Raw genomic sequence first — 22,634 nt, 5'->3', positions numbered from 1 at the left:
ATATACTGTGTGTGAACCCAACCTAGATTTGTAAAACCTCAGCAGCATCACTTCAGGTGATCAGCATTACATAGCCCTGACTGGAACACACAAACTAAACTCCTCCACTACTTGACTAGACTGCTCTGATACCATTCTATGAGACCTCAAAGACGCATATGAGACTTCTTAAAGGAACACTTGGAACTTTTTCCAGACTAAACAAATTGGCAGCTAACTCACCAGATTCAGTGACTGACTCATCTCCGATGGACGTAAATTATTAGGACTATAGTAATTCATTTTATTGTTCACTTTTTGTTTAAATGATTTTTCATGTCCTTCAATATAACATTAATAATAGCAATAATAATAATAACAATAATATTAATAGTCAAATAAAAAATAGATTCTTAAAATAATTTAAAAGAAAAAAAAAGAAACTGGAATTGAAATTTCAGTTTTTTCTGGGACGATCTTGTTTGATATCATTGTCCCGATAGATATTATTTATAGATCTTCCAATATCCAATTTATAAGATCCTATAATGCTGTAAGTGTGAAAAGGTTGAGGGCTGCCGTGCGGATCTCCTTGGTCTTCACACCATAGATGATGGGGTTGAGGGTTGGTGGGATCAGCAGGTAGAGGTTGGCCATGATCACATGGATGTACGGAGCTATGTGGCCAATCCGGTAAGTTACAAAGGTAAACAGTCCCAGGGTGTAGACTATGACGATGATGCAGATGTGCGACGTACACGTCCCGAAGGCTTTACTCTTGGCTTTCTTAGTGGAAAGTCTCAAAACAGCCCTGAGTATAAAGACATAGGACAGAGCAATAGATGACATGTCAAACATAATGACCAGCACTACGGCGGTCAAGCCATAGGCACTGTTTATGGTGATGTCTGTACAGGCTAAGTGCACAACGGCCATGTGGTCACAGTAGGTGTGAGGGATGTGGTGGCTCTGGCAGTATGGGAGTCTACTGGCCATCCAAGAACACGGGATCACTATTACAGTACTTCTTATCACCAGACCAAATACTATTTTGACTATTAATGCATTGGTCAATGTACTTGCATAATGAAGAGGGCTACAGATAGCCATGTACCTATCGAAGGCCATGGCCATAAGGACTCCAGATTCTACTGAGGAAAAGCAATGGATGAAGAACATCTGGATATAGCAGGAGATGAAGGGGATCTCCTTTTGATTGAGCCAGAGGATGCAGAACGTCTTGAAGCCGATGGAGTTTGACACAATAAGATCTGTTAGGAACAAAGCATAGAGGAAATAATACATGGGACTGTGGAGCCGTGGTTCCATCATAATAAGGAGGAGCAGCAGGAGGTTCCCCAACACGGACGTGATGAACATGATGAAGAGGGGGATGGATATCAGGAGATGGGAAGACTCCAGGTCCGGGACCCCATCCAGGATAAACACACTGGTGTACATGCTGGAGATGTTGGTGGCCGCCATGATTCAGCCCTGGAGTAGCGATGACCTGTAGAGTAAAGAGACCATAATCACACATGTATCGAGGAGGAAGAAATAAGTTGCTGCGAGGACAAGAGATTCTAGACTACATTATCATTGCACCAAAGCCGGTTCCAGGGCCAGATGAGTTATAGGCAGGACAGATAATGCCCCCCACAGTGTCCTGTATGTTTTTTGGGTAAGTCCCTCAGCGCTCCCCATCCTCATAAGCAGAGGGCAGGGGTAAGAGCTGATAAGTAAGGGAACCAGGCTTAAATGTCGCTGCCCCCCCCCTACAGGGAGAGATAGCAGAGCTTGGGAGGTCAGAAGGCTTTTAGGGTCTCTATAGTGCTACAGGCCGAAGCCTTGATTCCCTTCCCCTGCCTGGTGCATGATAACATGCCGGCCCCGGGGCAGTAATATTTCTGTGGGTGCGTGTAGTAACACACGTGTCCTACTCTATGAACATTCACTAAACCAGTCCCTATATAAACCCAATCCACAGAGGGGATTTTACTTCTACCAGACAATAGTGTGGTAAATGTAGCTACATCAAAAACATTTGTTTTACTCAAGTGCCACCCAATCAGCACCGCTACTGCCTAGGCTGCATAGTCATGGGCCCAGCGGAGGAGCAGAACCTGTGCTTGTGCACCTTCACCTCTTGAAATTTTCATACAGAGCAGTTGTGGTGTCCCACCACAGGTGTTTTTGTCTCTCCTGTGCACCTCTCAGAAAGCTTCCTCTTTCAGATTTAAAAGTGGTGATGAAGTATTTTAAAGTTTTGCCACTAGGTGTCAGTATTTTATATTTCTATGTATTGCACAGCTAAAGTCAGTATTGGGTTACGGTTTTATGTGTACCATGTGTTATTCTTAACCAATAGGAGGTGCTGTCTACTTCTAATCAATCTTTTCTCTTCTTTCTTATGCACACACTCATCCGCACCACATACAGGGAAGTTCCCTTTAGGCCCCTGTAGGAGGAGACATTGGTGGAGGAAGTGCAGTCTCAGTCTTATCCAGATTCTCAGAGAGAGAAGAGGCAAAAACAGCTGTTGCTGCTGTAGTTAAGCCAGGGCCTGGCTGCTGCCAGGACCCCTGAAAGCGACAAACAGGTCAGTCTAGTCTAGACACCCAGAGGTGTATATGGTATATGATAAGATGAATTATACCTTTTTTATCCACCTCATCCCCAAGTGACTATCCCTGTCCAAATTGAATAAAGCTGAGTGCTAGCGACGAGTAGATAACACCAGACACAGATAGTTGGTATTGCCTTCTCTCTCAGCCGAGATAGAAGTATATACTCTCTCTTTATTTAGTTTCACATTGATTATATCCTCCTTCATTATAGGCGGAGTTTCAAGTCACAAGGAGTATACATATAATACTGTGATTGGTTATTCCATAAATGGTTAGCTATTTCCCATACTGCACAGCGAGCTGGGAAAGTGGATAGGCGTCTGTATTATCAGTCAGACATCACGTTTTTCTTTTGTGAATTCAGGGTGGTATCCTCTCGGGGGGCTGCCAACATTCCTGTCTCTTACAGACCAGTTTTGTCTTCCTAGAAGTGGTTTCAAAGCTGGAGGTATCTTAAGGATTACAATGTTTTTCCAAAAGTATTAACTCTTAATGGCCACCTTCACATATAGATGCAGCTAGAGACAACCAGTTCTTTGTCTACTGCCACTACGTTCAGTATGCAGTACTAAGTACTTTAAAAAGGGAGGGGAGTCTGAGAACACCCTAACCCATGCTGAGAACATGTCTAAAAAGAGCAGGGTAGTATCCTGAGCACAAGAACTAGCCTGGATAGGACAAAGCTACCATAACGAAGGTCTATGTATCCTATCTCGCAATGCAGGTAATTAGCTGAGCCTAGATAACCACGGCTGGGGCTTGTAGTACCCTGGCAGGACAGGTAGCTTGACACTGTAGGGCAAAAGGTGGTCAGACCCAAGTCTAAACACAACTACAAGTAAACGTCTCACTATAAAGTATCTCTTCAAGTTCCGGCAGAGTACACAGCTACACTGGGTTGGGGCTCCTCTGACAACCTCCTCTCCTCTACTCTTCAAGCACCGATACAACCACCTCTCTTCTATTCTACTTCTCAAGCATCTCCTTAAGCACAACAAGTTTAAGCACTTAGGGGGAGATTTATGTGAAGTAGAATTGTCTTAGTTGCCCCTAGCAACCAATCAAATTCCACCTTTCATTTTCCAAAGAATCTGTGAGGAATGAAAAATAGAATCCGATTTGTTACTAGGGACGACTGAGACAATTCTACTTTATACCAGTTTGATAAATCTATCCCTAAGAGTCTGTGTCAAAGATTTATCTATTCTACAAAAGTTTATATATTTACATATTGTGGACAGGTAACTAATAGGTTACTCCAGTACAGGACGGGGGAATATGTGGACAGGTGAGTGGTCAGGTACTGGGGGGATATGTGGACAGGTGAATGGTCAGGTACTGAGTGGGATATGTGGACAGGTGAGTGGTCAGGTACTGGAGGGTATGTAGACAGGTGAGTGGTCAGGTACTGGGGGATATGTGGACAGGTGAGTGGTCAGGTACTGGGTGGGATATGTGGACAGGTGAGCGGTCAGGTACTGGAGGGTATGTAGACAGGTGAGTGGTTAGGTACTGGGGGATATGTGGACAGGTGAGTGGTCAGGTACTGGGGGTATATAATCACAGGTGAGTGGTCAGGTACTGGGGGATATGTGGACAGGTGAGTGGTCAGGTACTGGGGGGATATGTGGACAGGTGAGTGGTCAGGTACTGGGGGTTATGTGGACAGGTAAATGGTCAGGTACTGGAGGGGGGATATGTGGACAGGTGAGTGGTCAGGTACTGGAGGGGGTATATGAGGACAGGTGAGTAATCAGGTATTGGGGGATATGTGGACAGGTGAGTGGTCAGGTACTGGGGGGATATGTGGACTGGTGAGTGGTCAGGTACTGGGGGGATATGTGGACAGGTGAGTGTTCAGGGACTGGGGGGATATGAGGATAGGTGAGTGGTCAGGTACTGGGGGGATATGTGGATAGGTGAGTGATCGGTGTACTGGGGGGGATATGTGGACAGGTGAGTGGTCAGGTACTGGGAGGATATGTGGACTGGTGAGTGGTCAGGTACTGGGGGATATGTGGACAGGTGAGTGTTCAGGTACTGGGGGGATATGAGGATAGGTGAGTGTTCAGGTACTGGGGAGATATGTGGATAGGTGAGTGATCGGTGTACTGGAGGGGATATGTGAGCAGGTAAGGGGTCAGGTACTGGGGGATATGGGAACAGGTCAGTGGTCAGGTATTTGGGGAGATATGTGGACAGGTGAGTGGTCAGGTACTGGAGGAGGGGATATGGGAACAGGTGAGTGGTCAGGTACTGGAAAGGAAGTATATGAGGACAGGTGAGTGGTCAGGTACTGGGGGATTATGTGGACAAGTGAGTGGTCAGGTACTGGGGGGTTATGTGGACAGGTGAGTGGTCAGGTACTGGAGGGGGGATATGCGGACAGGTGAGTGGTCAGGTACTGGGAAGGGGGTATATGAGCACAGGTGAGTGGTCAGGTACTGGGGAAGCATATGTGGACAGGTAAGTGGTCAAGAACTGGGGGGATATGTGGACAGGTGAGTGGTCAGGAACTGGGGGATATGTGGACAGGTGAGTGATCAGGTACTGGAGGGATATTTGGACAGGTGAGTGGTTAGATACTGAAGTGGGGATATGTGGACAGGTGACTGGTCAGGTATTGGGGGGGGGCATATGAGGACAGGTGAGTGGTCAGTTACTGGGGGGTATGTGGACAGGTGAGTGGTCAGGTACTGGGGGATATGTGGTCAGGTGAGTGGTTAGATACTGAAGTGGGGATATGTGGACAGGTGACGGGTCAGGTATTAGGGGGTTATGTGGACAGGTGAGTGGTCAGGTACTGGAGGGGGATATGTGGACAGGTGAGTGGTCAGGTACTGGGAAGGGGGTATATGAGCACAGGTGAGTGGTCAGGTACTGGGGAAGCATATGTGGACAGGTAAGTGGTCAAGAACTGGGGGGATATGTGGACAGGTGAGTGGTCAGGTACTGGGGGGATATGTGGACAGGTGAGTGGTCAGGTGCTGGGGGGACATGTGGATAGGTGAATGATCGGGGTACTGGGGGAAAGGTGAGTGGTCAGGTACTGAGAAAGGGTGATATGAGGACATGTGAGTGGTCAGGTACTGGGGGGTTATTTGGACAGGTGAGTGGTAAGGTACTGGAGGGGGAGATATGTGGACAGGTGAGTGGTCAGGTACCGGGAAGGGGGTATATGAGGACAGGTGAGTGGTCAGGTACTGGGGGGATATGTGGACAGGTGAGTGGTCAGGTACTGGGAAGGGGGATATGTGGACAGGTGACTGGTCAGGTATTGGGGGGGCATATGAGGACAGGTGAGTGGTCAGTTACTGGGGGGGTATGTGGACAGGTGAGTGGTCAGGTACTGGGGGATATGTGGTCAGGTGAGTGGTTAGATACTGAAGTGGGGATATGTGGACAGGTGACGGGTCAGGTATTAGGGGGTTATGTGGACAGGTGAGTGGTCAGGTACTGGAGGGGGGTAAGTTGACATGAGACTGGTCAGGTATTGGGGGGTGATATGAGGACAGGTGAGTGGTCAGGTACTGGGGGGTATGTGGACAGGTGAGTGGTCAGGTATTGGGGGATATTTGGACAGGTGAGTGGTCAGGTACTTGGGGATATGTGGACAGGTAAGTGGTCAGATACTGGGGGGTATGTGGACAAGTGAGTGGTCAGGTACTAGGGGATATGTGGTCAGGTGAGTGGTTAGATAATGAAGTGGGGATATGTGGACAGGTGACGGGTCAGGTATTAGGGGGTTATGTGGACAGGTGAGTGGTCAGGTACTGGAGGGGGATATGTGGACATGTGACTGGTCAGCTTTTGGGGGTGATATAAGGATAGGTGAGTGGTCAGGTACTGGGGGGGTATGTGGACATGTGAGTGGTCAGGTATTGGGGGCATATGAGGACAGGTGAGTGGTCAGGTACTGGGGGAATATGTGGACAGGTGAGTGGTCAGGTACTGGGGGATATGTGGACAGGTTAGTGGTCAGGTACTGGGGGATATGTGGACAGGTGAGTGGTCAGGTACTGGGGGATATGTGGACAGGTGAGTGGTCAGGTACTGGGGGGATATGTGGACAGGTGAGTGGTCAGGTACTGGGGAGATATGAGGACATGTGAGTGCTCAGGTATTGGGGGGGATATGTGGACAGGTGAGTGGTCAGGTACTGGAGGAGGGGATATGGGAACATGTGACTGGTAAGGTCCTGAGGGGATATGTGGACAGGTGAGGGGTCAGGTACTGGGGGATATGTGGACAGGTGAGTGGTCAGGTACTGGAGGGGGGATATGTGGACATGTGACTGGTCAGGTATTGGGGGGACATAAGAGGACAGGTGAGTGGTCAGGTACTGGGGGTTATGTGGACAGGTGAGTGGTCAGGTTCTGGGGGGATATGTGGACAGGTGAGTTGTCAGGTACTGGAAGGGGGTTATGTGAACAGGTGAGTTGTAAGGTATTAGGGGGTTATGTGGACAGGTGAGTGGTCAGGTAATGGAATGGGATATGTGGACATGTGACTGGTCAGGTATTGGGGGTGATATGAGGACAGGTGAGTGGTCAGGTACTGGGGGGGTATGTGGACAGGTGAGTGGTCAGGTACTGGGGGATATGTGGACAGGTGAGTGGTCAGGTACTGGGGGATATGTGGACAGGTGAGTGGTCAGGTACTGGGGGATATGTGGACAGGTGAGTGGTCAGGTACTGGGGGATATGTGGACAGGTGAGTGGTCAGGTACTGGGGGGATATGTGGACAGGTGAGTGGTCAGGTACTGGGGGGATATGAGGACATGTGAGTGGTCAGGTATTGGGGGGGATATGTGGACAGGTGAGTGGTCAGGTACTGGAGGAGGGGATATGGGAACAGGTGACTGGTAAGGTACTGAAGGGATATGTGGACAGGTGAGTGGTCAGGTGCTGGGGGGATATGTGGACAGGTAAATGGTCAGGTACTGGAGGGATATGTGGACAGGTGAGTGGTCAGGTACTGGAGGGATATGTGGACAGGTGAGTGGTCAGGTACTGGGGGGTGTACAGACTGCTAGCTGGGATGAGCTGGTGTGTAGTTGAGCAGAGCTGTGCTGCTTACCTGTTCTGTAGTGTTGTCGGGCTGGATGTTACTGGAATGGCGGGCAGGTTTGGTAGTGGGACCGGCCATTCCCTCCCACTCCTGTACACAAACTGGGGGGGAATGTGGCCAGGTGAGTGGTCAGGTACTGGGGGATATGTGGTCAGGTGAGTGGTTAGATACTGAAGTGGGGATATGTGGACAGGTGACGGGTCAAGTATTAGGGGGTTATGTGGACAGGTGAGTGGTCAGGTACTGGGGGGATATGAGGACATGTGAGTGGTCAGGTATTGGGGGGGATATGTGGACAGGTGAGTGGTCAGGTACTGGAGGAGGGGATATGGGAACAGGTGACTGGTAAGGTACTGAAGGGATATGTGGACAGGTGAGTGGTCAGGTGCTGGGGGGATATGTGGACAGGTAAGTGGTCAGGTACTGGAGGGATATGTGGACAGGTGAGTGGTCAGGTACTGGAGGGATATGTGGACAGGTGAGTGGTCAGGTACTGGAGGGATATGTGGACAGGTGAGTGGTCAGGTACTGGGGGGTGTACAGACTGCTAGCTGGGATGAGCTGGTGTGTAGTTGAGCAGAGCTGTGCTGCTTACCTGTTCTGTAGTGTTGTCGGGCTGGATGTTACTGGAATGGCGGGCAGGTTTGGTAGTGGGACCGGCCATTCCCTCCCCCTCCTGTACACAAACTAGGGGGGAATGTGGCCAGGTGAGTGGTCAGGTACTGGGGGATATGTGGTCAGGTGAGTGGTTAGATACTGAAGTGGGGATATGTGGACAGGTGACGGGTCAAGTATTAGGGGGTTATGTGGACAGGTGAGTGGTCAGGTACTGGAGGGGGGTAAGTTGACATGAGACTGGTCAGGTATTGGGGGGTGATATGAGGACAGGTGAGTGGTCAGGTACTGGGGGGTATGTGGACAGGTGAGTGGTCAGGTATTGGGGAATATTTGGACAGGTGAGTGGTCAGGTACTTGGGGATATGTGGACAGGTGAGTGGTCAGGTACTGGAGGAGGGGATATGGGAACATGTGACTGGTAAGGTCCTGAGGGGATATGGGGAGAGGTGAGTAGTCAGGTGCTGGGGGGATATGTGGACAGGTGAGTGGTCAGGTACTGGGGGGATATGTGGACAGGTGAGTGGTCAGGTACTGGAGGGGATATGTGGACAGGTGAGGGGTCAGGTACTGGGGGATATGTGGACAGGTGAGTGGTCAGGTACTGGAGGGGGGATATGTGGACATGTGACTGGTCAGGTATTGGGGGGACATAAGAGGACAGGTGAGTGGTCAGGTACTGGGGGTTATGTGGAGAGGTGAGTTGTCAGGTACTGGAAGGGGGTTATGTGGACAGGTGAGTGGTCAGGTATTAGGGGGTTATGTGGACAGGTGAGTGGTCATGTAATGGAATGGGATATGTGGACATGTGACTGGTCAGGTATTGGGGGTGATATGAGGACAGGTGAGTGGTCAGGTACTGGGGGGGTATGTGGACAGGTGAGTGGTCAGGTACTGGGGGATATGTGGACAGGTGAGTGGTCAGGTACTGGGGGATATGTGGAAAGGGGAGTGGTCAGGTACTGGGGGGATATGTGGACAGGTGAGTGGTCAGGTACCGGGGGGATATGTGGACAGGTGAGTGGTCAGGTACTGGGGGGATATGAGGACATGTGAGTGGTCAGGTATTGGGGGGGATATGTGGACAGGTGAGTGGTCAGGTACTGGAGGAGGGGATATGGGAACAGGTGACTGGTAAGGTACTGAAGGGATATGTGGACAGGTGAGTGGTCAGGTGCTGGGGGGATATGTGGACAGGTAAATGGTCAGGTACTGGAGGGATATGTGGACAGGTGAGTGGTCAGGTACTGGAGGGATATGTGGACAGGTGAGTGGTCAGGTACTGGGGGGTGTACAGACTGCTAGCTGGGATGAGCTGGTGTGTAGTTGAGCAGAGCTGTGCTGCTTACCTGTTCTGTAGTGTTGTCGGGCTGGATGTTACTGGAATGGCGGGCAGGTTTGGTAGTGGGACCGGCCATTCCCTCCCCCTCCTGTACACACCTTGTACACAGGTGTAAGTAGTAGTAATCTCTCCAGCGCAGAAGAGGCAGCTCAGAGGCTGGAGGAGGCTGAGAGCCTGGAGGCCACTGACCTGGTCAGACACTGCTCTCATCTATTCCTGCCTGCTCAGTAAGGTGAGACCTGTGTATAGAGCCCAGCAGGGCAGGTGGTTATTGTGTATCCTGGTCAGTAAGGTGAGACCTGTGTATAGTTACAGCCGGGCAGGAGGTTATTGTGTATCCTGGTCAGTAAGGTGAGACCTGTGTATAGTTACAGCTGGGCAGGAGGTTATTGTGTATCCTGGTCAGTAAGGTGAGACCTGTGTATAGTTACAGCCGGGCAGGAGGTTATTGTGTATCCTGGTCAGTAAGGTGAGACCTGTGTATATACCAGCCGGGCAGGAGGTTATTGTGTATCCTGGTCAGTAAGGTGAGACCTGTGTATATACCAGCCGGGCAGGAGGTTAGTGTGTATCCTGGTCAGTAAGGTGAGACCTGTGTATAGTTACAGCCGGGCAGGTGGTTATTGTGTATCCTGGTCAGTAAGGTGAGACCTGTGTATATACCAGCCGGGCAGGAGGTTATTGTGTATCCTGGTCAGTAAGGTGAGACCTGTGTATAGAGCCCAGCCGGGCAGGAGGTTATTGTGTATCCTGGTCAGTAAGGTGAGACCTGTGTATAGTTACAGCCGGGCAGGAGGTTATTGTGTATCCTGGTCAGTAAGGTGAGACCTGTGTATATACCAGCCGGGCAGGAGGTTATTGTATATCCTGGTCAGTAAGGTGAGACCTGTGTATAGTTACAGCCGGGCGGGAGGTTATTGTGTATCCTGGTCAGTAAGGTGAGACCTGTGTATATACCAGCCGGGCAGGTGGGTTATTGTGTATCCTGGTCAGTAAGGTGAGACCTGTGTATATACCAGCTGGGCAGGAGGTTATTGTGTATCCTGGTCAGTAAGGTGAGACCTGTGTATATACCAGCCGGGCAGGAGGTTATTGTGTATCCTGGTCAGTAAGGTGAGACCTGTGTATATACCAGCTGGGCAGGAGGTTATTGTGTATCCTGGTCAGTAAGGTGAGACCTGTGTATATACCAGCCGGGCAGGAGGTTATTGTGTATCCTGGTCAGTAAGGTGAGACCTGTGTATATACCAGCCGGGCAGGAGGTTATTGTGTATCCTGGTCACTAAGGTGAGACCTGTGTATATACCAGCCGGGCAGGTGGTTATTGTGTATCCTGGTCAGTAAGGTGAGACCTGTGTATATACCAGCCGGGCAGGAGGTTATTGTGTATCCTGGTCACTAAGGTGAGACCTGTGTATATACCAGCCGGGCAGGAGGTTATTGTATATCCTGGTCAGTAAGGTGAGACCTGTGTATAGTTACAGCTGGGCAGGAGGTTATTGTGTATCCTGGTCAGTAAGGTGAGACCTGTGTATAGTTACAGCCGGGCAGGAGGTTATTGTGTATCCTGGTCAGTAAGGTGAGACCTGTGTATAGAGCCCAGCCGGGCAGGAGGTTATTGTGTATCCTGGTCAGTAAGGTGAGACCTGTGTATAGTTACAGCCGGGCAGGAGGTTATTGTGTATCCTGGTCAGTAAGGTGAGACCTGTGTGTATATACCAGCCGGGCAGGAGGTTATTGTGTATCCTGGTCAGTAAGGTGAGACCTGTGTATAGAGCCCAGCCGGGCAGGAGGTTATTGTGTATCCTGGTCAGTAAGGTGAGACCTGTGTATATACCAGCCGGGCAGGAGGTTATTGTGTATCCTGGTCAGTAAGGTGAGACCTGTGTATAGAGCCCAGCCGGGCAGGTGGTTATTGTGTATCCTGGGTTCCACAGTGCCATGTATATGCCACAATAAAGCCACGTTGGAGTTTTTGGTATACTGGCATAAGGACAACTTTATTTCCCGCCCACCTACTCAATATCCCCTTTATACACACTTTATATACACACAGGTGTGTGTACAGGTGTGCTTCTCTACATAAGTGTGTACAGGTGTGCTTCTCTACATCAGTGTGTACAGGTGTGTTTCTCTACATCAGTGTGTACAGGTGTGCTTCTCTACATAAGTGTGTACAGGTGTGCTTTTCTACATAAGTGTGTACAGGTGTGCTTCTCTCCATAAGTGTGTACAGGTGTGCTTCTCTACATCAGTGTGTACAGGTGTGTTTCTGTACATAAGTGTGTACAGGTGTGCTTCTCTACATCAGTGTGTACAGGTGTGCTTCTCTACATCAGTGTGTACAGGTGTGCTTCTCTACATCAGTGTGTACAGGTGTGCTTCTCTACATCAGTGTGTACAGGTGTGCTTCTCTACATAAGTGTGTACAGGTGTGCTTCTCTACATAAGTGTGTACAGGTGTGCTTTTCTACATAAGTGTGTACAGGTGTGCTTCTCTCCATAAGTGTGTACAGGTGTGCTTCTCTACATCAGTGTGTACAGGTGTGTTTCTGTACATTAGTGTGTACAGGTGTGCTTCTCTACATAAGTGTGTACAGGTGTGCTTCTCTCCATAAGTGTGTACAGGTGTGCTTCTCTCCATAAGTGTGTACAGGTGTGCTTCTCTCCATAAGTGTGTACAGGTGTGCTTCTCTACATCGGTGTGTACAGGTGTGTTTCTGTACATTAGTGTGTACAGGTGTGCTTCTCTACATCAGTGTGTACAGGTGTGCTTCTCTACATAAGTGTGTACAGGTGTGCTTCTCTACATCAGTGTGTACAGGTGTGCTTCTCTCCATAAGTGTGTAGAGGTGTGCTTCTCTACATCAGTGTGTACAGGTGTGCTTCTCTACATAAGTGTGTACAGGTGTGCTTCTCTACATAAGTGTGTACAGGTGTGCTTCTCTACATAAGTGTGTACAGGTGTGCTTCTCTACATAAGTGTGTACAGGTGTGCTTCTCTCCATAAGTGTGTACAGGTGTGCTTCTCTCCATAAGTGTGTACAGGTGTGCTTCTCTACATCAGTGTGTACAGGTGTGTTTCTGTACATTAGTGTGTACAGGTGTGCTTCCCTACATAAGTGTGTACAGGTGTGCTTCTCTCCATAAGTGTGTACAGGTGTGCTTCTCTACATCAGTGTGTACAGGTGTGCTTCTCTACATCAGTGTGTACAGGTGTGCTTCTCTACATAAGTGTGTACAGGTGTGCTTCTCTACATCAGTGTGTACAGGTGTGCTTCTGTGTACAGGTGTGCTTCTCTACATAAGTGTGTACAGGTGTGCTTCTGTGTACAGGTGTGCTTCTCTACATAAGTGTGTACAGGTGTGCTTCTCTACATAAGTGTGTACAGGTGTGCTTCTCTCCATAAGTGTGTACAGGTGTGCTTCTCTACATCAGTGTGTACAGGTGTGCTTCTCTACATAAGTGTGTACAGGTGTGCTTCTCTACATCAGTGTGTACAGGTGTGCTTCTCTACATCAGTGTGTACAGGTGTGCTTCTCTACATAAGTGTGTACAGGTGTGCTTCTCTACATAAGTGTGTACAGGTGTGCTTCTCTACATAAGTGTGTACAGGTGTGCTTCTCTACATAAGTGTGTACAGGTGTGCTTCTCTCCATAAGTGTGTACAGGTGTGCTTCTCTACATCAGTGTGTACAGGTGTGTTTCTGTACATTAGTGTGTACAGGTGTGCTTCTCTACATAAGTGTGTACAGGTGTGCTTCTCTCCATAAGTGTGTACAGGTGTGCTTCTCTACATCAGTGTGTACAGGTGTGCTTCTCTCCATAAGTGTGTACAGGTGTGCTTCTCTACATCAGTGTGTACAGGTGTGCTTCTCTACATCAGTGTGTACAGGTGTGCTTCTCTACATCAGTGTGTACAGGTGTGCTTCTCTACATAAGTGTGTACAGGTGTGCTTCTCTACATAAGTGTGTACAGGTGTGCTTCTCTACATAAGTGTGTACAGGTGTGCTTTTCTACATAAGTGTGTACAGGTGTGCTTCTCTCCATAATTGTGTACAGGTGTGCTTCTCTACATCAGTGTGTACAGGTGTGTTTCTGTACATTAGTGTGTACAGGTGTGCTTCTCTACATAAGTGTGTACAGGTGTGCTTCTCTCCATAAGTGTGTACAGGTGTGCTTCTCTCCATAAGTGTGTACAGGTGTGCTTCTCTCCATAAGTGTGTACAGGTGTGCTTCTCTACATCAGTGTGTACAGGTGTGCTTCTGTGTACAGGTGTGCTTCTCTACATAAGTGTGTACAGGTGTGCTTCTGTGTACAGTTGTGCTTCTCTACATAAGTGTGTACAGGTGTGCTTCTCTACATAAGTGTGTACAGGTGTGCTTCTGTGTACAGGTGTGCTTCTCTACATCAGTGTGTACAGGTGTGCTTCTCTACATAAGTGTGTACAGGTGTGCTTCTCTACATCAGTGTGTACAGGTGTGCTTCTCTACATCAGTGTGTACAGGTGTGCTTCTCTACATAAGTGTGTACAGGTGTGCTTCTCTACATAAGTGTGTACAGGTGTGCTTCTCTACATAAGTGTGTACAGGTGTGCTTCTCTACATAAGTGTGTACAGGTGTGCTTCTCTACATAAGTGTGTACAGGTGTGCTTCTCTACATAAGTGTGCACAGGTGTGCTTCTGTGTACAGGTGTGCTTCTCTACATAAGTGTGTACAGGTGTGCTTCTGTGTACAGTTGTGCTTCTCTACATAAGTGTGTACAGGTGTGCTTCTCTACATAAGTGTGTACAGGTGTGCTTCTGTGTACAGGTGTGCTTCTCTACATCAGTGTGTACAGGTGTGCTTCTCTACATAAGTGTGTACAGGTGTGCTTCTCTACATCAGTGTGTACAGGTGTGCCTCTCTACATCAGTGTGTACAGGTGTGCTTCTCTACATAAGTGTGTACAGGTGTGCTTCTCTACATATAAATATCTATATACTCACACAACAAATAATTTAGAAATAAAGTGGTAAAATAACAATGTAAAAGTCCATAAAACACGATTCTTCATGCAGAGAGATGATATCAGCTTCATGGAAGGGGTCAACCAGATCTAGAGAGCTACTCCCATCATCCTCTCCATAGCCGGCAGCAATGACTGTCAGTGATAGTGGACAGATGAGGGTTCTACTCCTGTATGTAGGCACACCTGTACTTATCTGTATATATACACAACTATACATGGAGGCACACCTGTACACACTTATCTGTATATATACACAACTATACATGGAGGCACACCTGTACTTATCTGTATATACTATACACAACTATACATGGAGGCACACCTGTACACACACTTATCTGTATATATACACAACTATACATGGAGGCACACCTGTACACACTTATCTGTATATATACACAACTATACATGGAGGCACACCTGTACTTATCTGTATATATACACAACTATACATGGAGGCACACCTGTACACACTTATCTGTATATATACACAACTATACATGTTGGCACACCTGTACTTATCTGTATATATACACAACTATACATGGAGGCACACCTGTACACACTTATCTGTATATACTATACACAACTATACATGGAGGCACACCTGTACACACTTATCTGTATATATACACAACTATACATGTTGGCACACCTGTACTTATCTGTATATATACACAACTATACATGGAGGCACACCTGTACTTATCTGTATATATACACAACTATACATGGAGGCACACCTGTACTTATCTGTATATATACACAACTATACATGGAGGCACACCTGTACACACTTATCTGTATATATACACAACTATACATGGAGGCACACCTGTACTTATCTGTATATACTATACACAACTATACATGGAGGCACACCTGTACACACACTTATCTGTATATATACACAACTATACATGGAGGCACACCTGTACTTATCTGTATATACTATACACAACTATACATGGAGGCACACCTGTACACACACTTATCTGTATATATACACAACTATACATGGAGGCACACCTGTACACACTTATCTGTATATATACACAACTATACATGGAGGCACACCTGTACACACTTATCTGTATATATACACAACTATACATGTTGGCACACCTGTACTTATCTGTATATATACACAACTATACATGGAGGCACACCTGTACTTATCTGTATATATACACAACTATACATGGAGGCACACCTGTACTTATCTGTATATACTATACACAACTATACATGGAGGCACACCTGTACACACTTATCTGTATATATACACAACTATACATGGAGGCACACCTGTACTTATCTGTATATATACACAACTATACATGGAGGCACACCTGTACTTATCTGTATATATACACAACTATACATGGAGGCACACCTGTACACACTTATCTGTATATATACACAACTATACATGGAGGCACACCTGTACTTATCTGTATATATACACAACTATACATGGAGGCACACCTGTACTTATCTGTATATATACACAACTATACATGGAGGCACACCTGTACACACTTATCTGTATATATACACAACTATACATGGAGGCACACCTGTACACACTTATCTGTATATATACACAACTATACATGGAGGCACACCTGTACTTATCTGTATATATACACAACTATACATGGAGGCACACCTGTACTTATCTGTATATATACACAACTATACATGGAGGCACACCTGTACACACTTATCTGTATATATACACAGCTATACATGGAGGCACACCTGTACACACTTATCTGTATATATACACAGCTATACATGGAGGCACACCTGTACACACTTATCTGTATATATACACAGCTATACATGGAGGCACACCTGTACACACTTATCTGTATGTATACACAGCTATACATGGAGGCACACCTGTACACACTTATCTGTATATATACACAACTATACATGGAGGCACACCTGTACACACTTATCTGTGTATATACACAACTATACATGGAGGCACACCTGTACACACTTATCTGTGTATATACTGTATACAACTATACATGGAGGCACACCTGTACACACTTATCTCTCTCTCTCTCTCTCTCTCTCTCTCTCTCTCTCTCTCTCTCTCTATATATATATATATATATATATATATATATATACACCTATATACAGTATATAGGCCTTTACACGTCATTACTGTACAGTATATAGCTATATACTTCTGTTCTGTTGTTCTGATGGTAGATTAACCCTTTCAGTGGTGTAAGCAGTAACATTGGATGTGAGTGGGCACTAGAGATGAGGGAATTTACAGCCAAGCGCTTTGTTACCTCGGAGTCTCTGAACTTCGTGCCGCTCCACCCCGGGTGTCTGGAAAAGCTGCATCCTGTCCTGTGTCTCCACTTTGCCAGGACTGGGTCCAGCTTTTCCAGGCACCCGGGGTGGAGCGGCAGAGAGCTAACATCGCACTTCTCTTCATTATTATTACGGTAGATTTCCTCATCTCCAGTGGATATCTGGGACGTTGTAGCTGTTGCCCTTTGACCCCGCGCTCCTCGTGTCATCTGCTGAGGTTCTTCTGCTTCTCCTATGTTTCCATCTAGTGCCCCTCTTACCCCAGGACCCTGACACGGACAGTAGACACACGCTCAGTCATCCGTCTCTCCCGCAGCATTCTATGTACCTGCTCATTATGGATGTGGCGTCCCCGGTGATGTAGGGCAGGGACAGGTCACATACGGCCGTGTACGTTACACTTATAGCCCTGGTGTACGTCCCATCAGACGGGCTGGAGGCCTCATGGGAGACGTCCAGATGTCAGGGGTCGGAGCTCCTCCACACCACCGTAAATTGGCAGCTGTGGGAATCGGCACCTCGGCTTCTCTATCAGTACAACACAAAGACGTCATGTCCGGAAAGCTTCATCCGCGTCAGCGTTATCACCAGAATATGTTATATATCACAGACAGGAGACGCTAATAAAGATCCCGCCATATTGTGTGAGGAAGGAACTTACAGTTAGGCCATCAGTGCGGGGGTAATAGATACAGGAGTTGGGCCAGTTAGGCCATCAGTGCGGGGGTAATAGATACAGGAGTTGGGCCAGTTAGGCCATCAGTGCGGGGGTAATAGATACAGGAGTTGGGCCAGTTAGGCCATCAGTGCGGGGGTAATAGATACAGGAGTTGGGCCAGTTAGGCCATCAGTGCGGGGGTAATAGATACAGGTGTTGGGACAGTTAGGCCATCAGTGCGGGGGTAATAGATACAGGAGTTGGGCCAGTTAGGCCATCAGTGCGGGGGTAATAGATACAGGTGTTGGGACAGTTAGGCCATCAGTGCGGGGGTAATAGATACAGGTGTTGGTACAGTTAGGCCATCAGTGCGAGGGAATAGATACAGTTGTTGGGACAGTTAGGCTATCAGTGCGGGGGTAATAGATACAGGAGTTGGGACAGTTAGGCCATCAGTGCGAGGGAATAGATACAGGTGTCGGGACAGTTAGGCTATCAGTGCGGGGGTAATAGATACAGGTGTCGGGACAGTTAGGCCATCAGTGCGGGGGTAATAGATACAGGAGTCGGGCCAGTTAGGCCATCAGTGCGGGGCTAATAGATACAGGAGTTGGGACAGTTAGGCCATCAGTGCAGGGGTAATAGATACAGGAGTTGGGACAGTTAGGCCATCAGTGTGGGGGTAATAGATACAGGTGTTGGGACAGTTAGGCCATCAGTGCGGGGGTAATAGATACAGGTGTTGGCAGTTAGGCCATCAGTGCGGGGGTAATAGATACAGGAGTTGGGACAGTTAGGCCATCAGTGCGGGGGTAATAGATACAGGTGATGGGACAGTTAGGCCATCAGTGCGTGGTTAATTGATACAGGTGTTGGGCCAGTTAGGACATCAGTGCGGGGGTAATAGATACAGGAGTTGGGACAGTTAGGCCATCAGTGCGGGGGTAATAGATACAGGTGTTGGGACAGTTAGGCCATCAGTGCGGGGGTAATAGATACAGGAGTTGGGACAGTTAAGCCATCAGTGCGGGGGTAATAGATACAGGAGTTGGGACAGTTAGGCCATCAGTGCGGGGGTAATAGATACAGGTGTTGGGCCAGTTAGGACATCAGTGCAGGGGTAATAGATACAGGAGTTGAGACAGTTAGGCCATCAGTGCGGTTGTAATAGATACAGGTGTTGGGCCAGTTAGGACATCAGTGCGGGGGTAATAGATACAGGTGTTGGAACAGTTAGGCCATCAGTGCGGGGCTAATAGATACAGGTGTTGGGCCAGTTAGGCCATCAGTGCGGGGGTAATAGATACAGGTGTTGGAACAGTTAGGCCATCAGTGCGGGGCTAATAGATACAGGTGTTGGCATAGTTAGGCCATCAGTGCGGGGGTAATAGATACAGGTGTTAGGACAGTTAGGACATCAGTGCGGGGGAATAGATACAGTTGTTGGCACAATTAGGCCATCAGTGCGGGGGTAATAGATACAGGAGTTGGGACAGTTAGGCCATCAGTGTGGGGGTAATAGATACAGGAGTTGGGACAGTTAGGCCATCAGTGTGGGGGTAATAGATACAGGAGTTGGGACAGTTAGGCCATCAGTGTGGGGGTAATAGATACAGGAGTTGGGACAGTTAGGCCATCAGTGTGGGGGTAATAGATACAGGAGTTGGGACAGTTAGGCCATCAGTGTGGGGGTAATAGATACAGGAGTTGGGACAGTTAGGCCATCAGTGCGGGGGTAATAGATACAGGAGTTGGGCCAGTTAGGCCATCAGTGCGGGGGAATAGATACAGTTGTTGGCACAATTAGGCTATCAGTGCGGGGGTAATAGATACAGGAGTTGGGGCAGTTAGGCCATCAGTGCGGGGGTAATAGATACAGGTGTCGGCACAGTTAGCCCATCAGTGCGGGGGTAATAGATACAGGTGTTGGGACAGTTAGGCCATCAGTGCGGGGGTAATAGATACAAGTGTTGGGACAGTTAGGCCATCAGTGCGGGGGGAATAGATACAGGAGTTGGGACAGTTAGGCCATCAGTGCGGGGGTAATAGATACAAGTGTTGGGACAGTTAGGCCATCAGTGCGGGGGGAATAGATACAGGAGTTGGCACAGTTAGGCCATCAGTGCGTGGGTAATAGATACAGAGGTTGGAACAGTTAGGCAATCAGTGCAGGGGTAATAGATACAGGTGTTGGGACAGTTAGGCAATCAGTGCGGGGGGAATAGATACAGGTGTTGGGAGTTCGGCCATCAGTGCAGGGGTAACAGATACAGGTGTTGGGACAGTTAGACCATCAGTGCGGTGTTGGGACAGTTAGGCCATCAGTGCAGGGGTAATAGATACAGGTGTTGCCTCATATGTTGCCTGGTGATGGAGCTGCTGCTGCTATGATGGAGCTGCTGCTGGTGGTGATGGAGCTGCTTGTGGTTATGGAGCTGCTGGTGGTGGTGATGGAGCTGCTGCTGCTGGTGGTGGTAATGGAGCTGCTGCTGGTGGTGATGGAGCTGTTATCTGCTGTGTCATGTGGGTATGGGCTCTGCTACAACACCGAGTCAACTCTGCTTTGTCATGCGGATATTGGCTCTGCTACATCACTGACTGACCTCTGCTACTTAAAATGGTAAATATCATTGCTCTGTTACCATGACAATCTTACTCATGTCAGTGAAACAAAATCGTTAAGGACCTTCCATCTTCTACATCATCTATTGGCCAATAGTGGACTTGTGACTGTGTCGATGTTGTGAGGCATTGACTGACAAGACCTTAGAGTTCCTATTGGATGCTATATTTCAGCTATTTGCATATGTGCTGTGATTGGCTGTTAGCGTTTACAGTGTGGCCATTATTTCCTATGGGCCATTATTTCCTATGGGAAATTAGGGGTATTTAAACGTAAAATCCAATCAAAACGAAAACATGGTAGCACACCTGTGACCGCTGAGTGGGTTCGAAACCCAGTTTGAATGGAGTCTGTGCGCAAAGCGGTTCGGGCTGTATTATTCACAGAAGAATGGCTGGAAGAAAAAGAAGCAGAAGAAGAAGAAGAATACAGATTACAATGTAGGGATTTTTCAAGCACTATAATTATTGCTGTTAATATACCGTACAAAGTCCGGGACGGACGGTACATCGTGACCCCAAACCAATAGGAGGTCATTGATGTACCATCCCTACTTGTGATGAGCGAGCATGCATGTCCGAGCTTGGTACTCGTTCGAGCATTAGGCTACTCGATGTTACTCGTTACTCAGACGAGCATCTTGCGATACTCTAAAAAATGGCATAATCCGTTTCCTGTAAGTTTGAGCACAATTTCTCAGCCAATCAACATGCAGGAGACTCTTTGGTACATCCTGCGATCACGTGGGACCCATACATGTCGATAGCAGCGATTGGTTGGCCAGATCAGATGACCCTGGTATATAAAAGTCGCGGCCGGCGGTGCTCGACTCACATACATGCTGGAAGAGAATAGGGACAGAGCTGCTGCTGGTCAGGGAGAGCGTTAGGGAGGGAATTAGCGTTCCAGTAGGCAGGGTATATACTAGCAATACAACCAAACAGCCCTTGTAAGGGCATAAAATCTTTAATTTTTTTTGATTACTCCAGACTGCTGGCTGGGACTTGCAGTGCAGCTACCACGATTTCAGCTGCACACTGTGGTGATCGGCTGCTGGCAGAAAGGGGGCATTAGGTGTTGCATACAGACCCCAAAGAAGTCCTCAGTACTATTATATTATTTTGTGGTTGGTGCTGCTGCTGTTATACATTGTATTTCTGTATTTGTAGTACAGCTGCATAGAACCTCACTGCTCATTGTCCTGTGTAACAGGTGGCATAGACCATATACCACCACTTACACACAGACTATACGACAGCCTCCAAATACTAGTGTGACCAGTATATGTTCTTATTTCTCAAGCTCACTGCTCATTGCCCTATGTAAGAGGGTGGCATACAGGATATAGCAGCACTTACCCACAGACTCTATACCACAGCCTCCAAAAACTAGTGTGACCAGTATATTTTGTCATCTGCAGCCAGTCTGCAGGGTTGCTTTATTTCTTACTGCAGCCATATCCTACCTCATTGCTAATTGCCCTGTCTATGAGGGTGGCATACACCATATAGCAGCTCTTACCCATAGACTATACGACAACCTCCAAAAGTAGTCTGAGTAATATATTTTCTTGACTTGCTGTGATCTGTAGCGCAGCTATCTCAGTCTTGACTGTGCAGTGTCCATAAAATGGTGAACCCCAGGGGTAAGGGTCGAGGATGAGGATGAAGGCATGGGTGTGGGGTTCCAAGCGATGCAGTTGGCAGAGGCCGTGGTTCAGGGCAGGGTGACACAGCAGCACCCATTGAGGAGGTAGCAGTGGCACACCGCAGACATTCACTCCCTAGCTTCTTCTCGCAACTCGGGGCCGCAGGGTACACCACTATTGAAACCGCAGCAGTGTGAACAGGTGATCACGTGGATAGCGGATAATGTGTCCAGTAACTTATCCACCACCCAGCCTTCCACGCAGTCCACCCAATCTACCCAAGGGAGTGGAACCCTTGATCTAGAAGCTCAGCCTCCTTCCCCACAGCCTGGCCCCTCCAGGGAAAGAAGGGAATCAGATCCACCACCACCACCACCATGCTCCCAGGAACTGTGTTCTGGACCCTTCCCTGAGTCAGAGCAACCGGAGCAGTCGATCTGTCCTGATGCCCAAACTATCCAGCTCACGCAGTCAGTGGGTGATGAGAGTGGGGACCTGCAAGCAGGGTTGGAAGAGGTGTCTGATGATGACGATGAGACCCGGTTGTCAGACAGTGAGGTTGTTGTCATGGATGTAACTCAAAGTGAGGAGGAGAGTGAGAGCTGGTGGATGAGGACGAGGTGACTGACCCGAGCTGGGTGGATAAGCCTAGTGAAGACCGTGCTTCTGAGGGGGAGGCAAGTTCACCCGCAGGACCGGTTGGAAGAGGA

General features: G+C 48.0%; 1 protein-coding gene across 1 annotated transcript; it reads right to left on the bottom strand.

The window, feature by feature from the left end:
* Positions 1–522: 522 nt before the first annotated feature.
* Positions 523–1,464, bottom strand: LOC138793325 (olfactory receptor 52N2-like). Its single transcript, XM_069971850.1, has one exon. The coding sequence runs from the start codon at positions 1,462–1,464 to the stop codon at positions 523–525; it is 942 nt and encodes a 313-aa protein (XP_069827951.1).
* Positions 1,465–22,634: the final 21,170 nt, after the last annotated feature.

This window comes from Dendropsophus ebraccatus, chromosome 5 (genome assembly GCF_027789765.1).
Source record: "Dendropsophus ebraccatus isolate aDenEbr1 chromosome 5, aDenEbr1.pat, whole genome shotgun sequence".
Lineage (NCBI taxonomy): Eukaryota > Metazoa > Chordata > Amphibia > Anura > Hylidae > Dendropsophus > Dendropsophus ebraccatus.
This window is presented reverse-complemented; position numbering and strand designations above follow the sequence as displayed.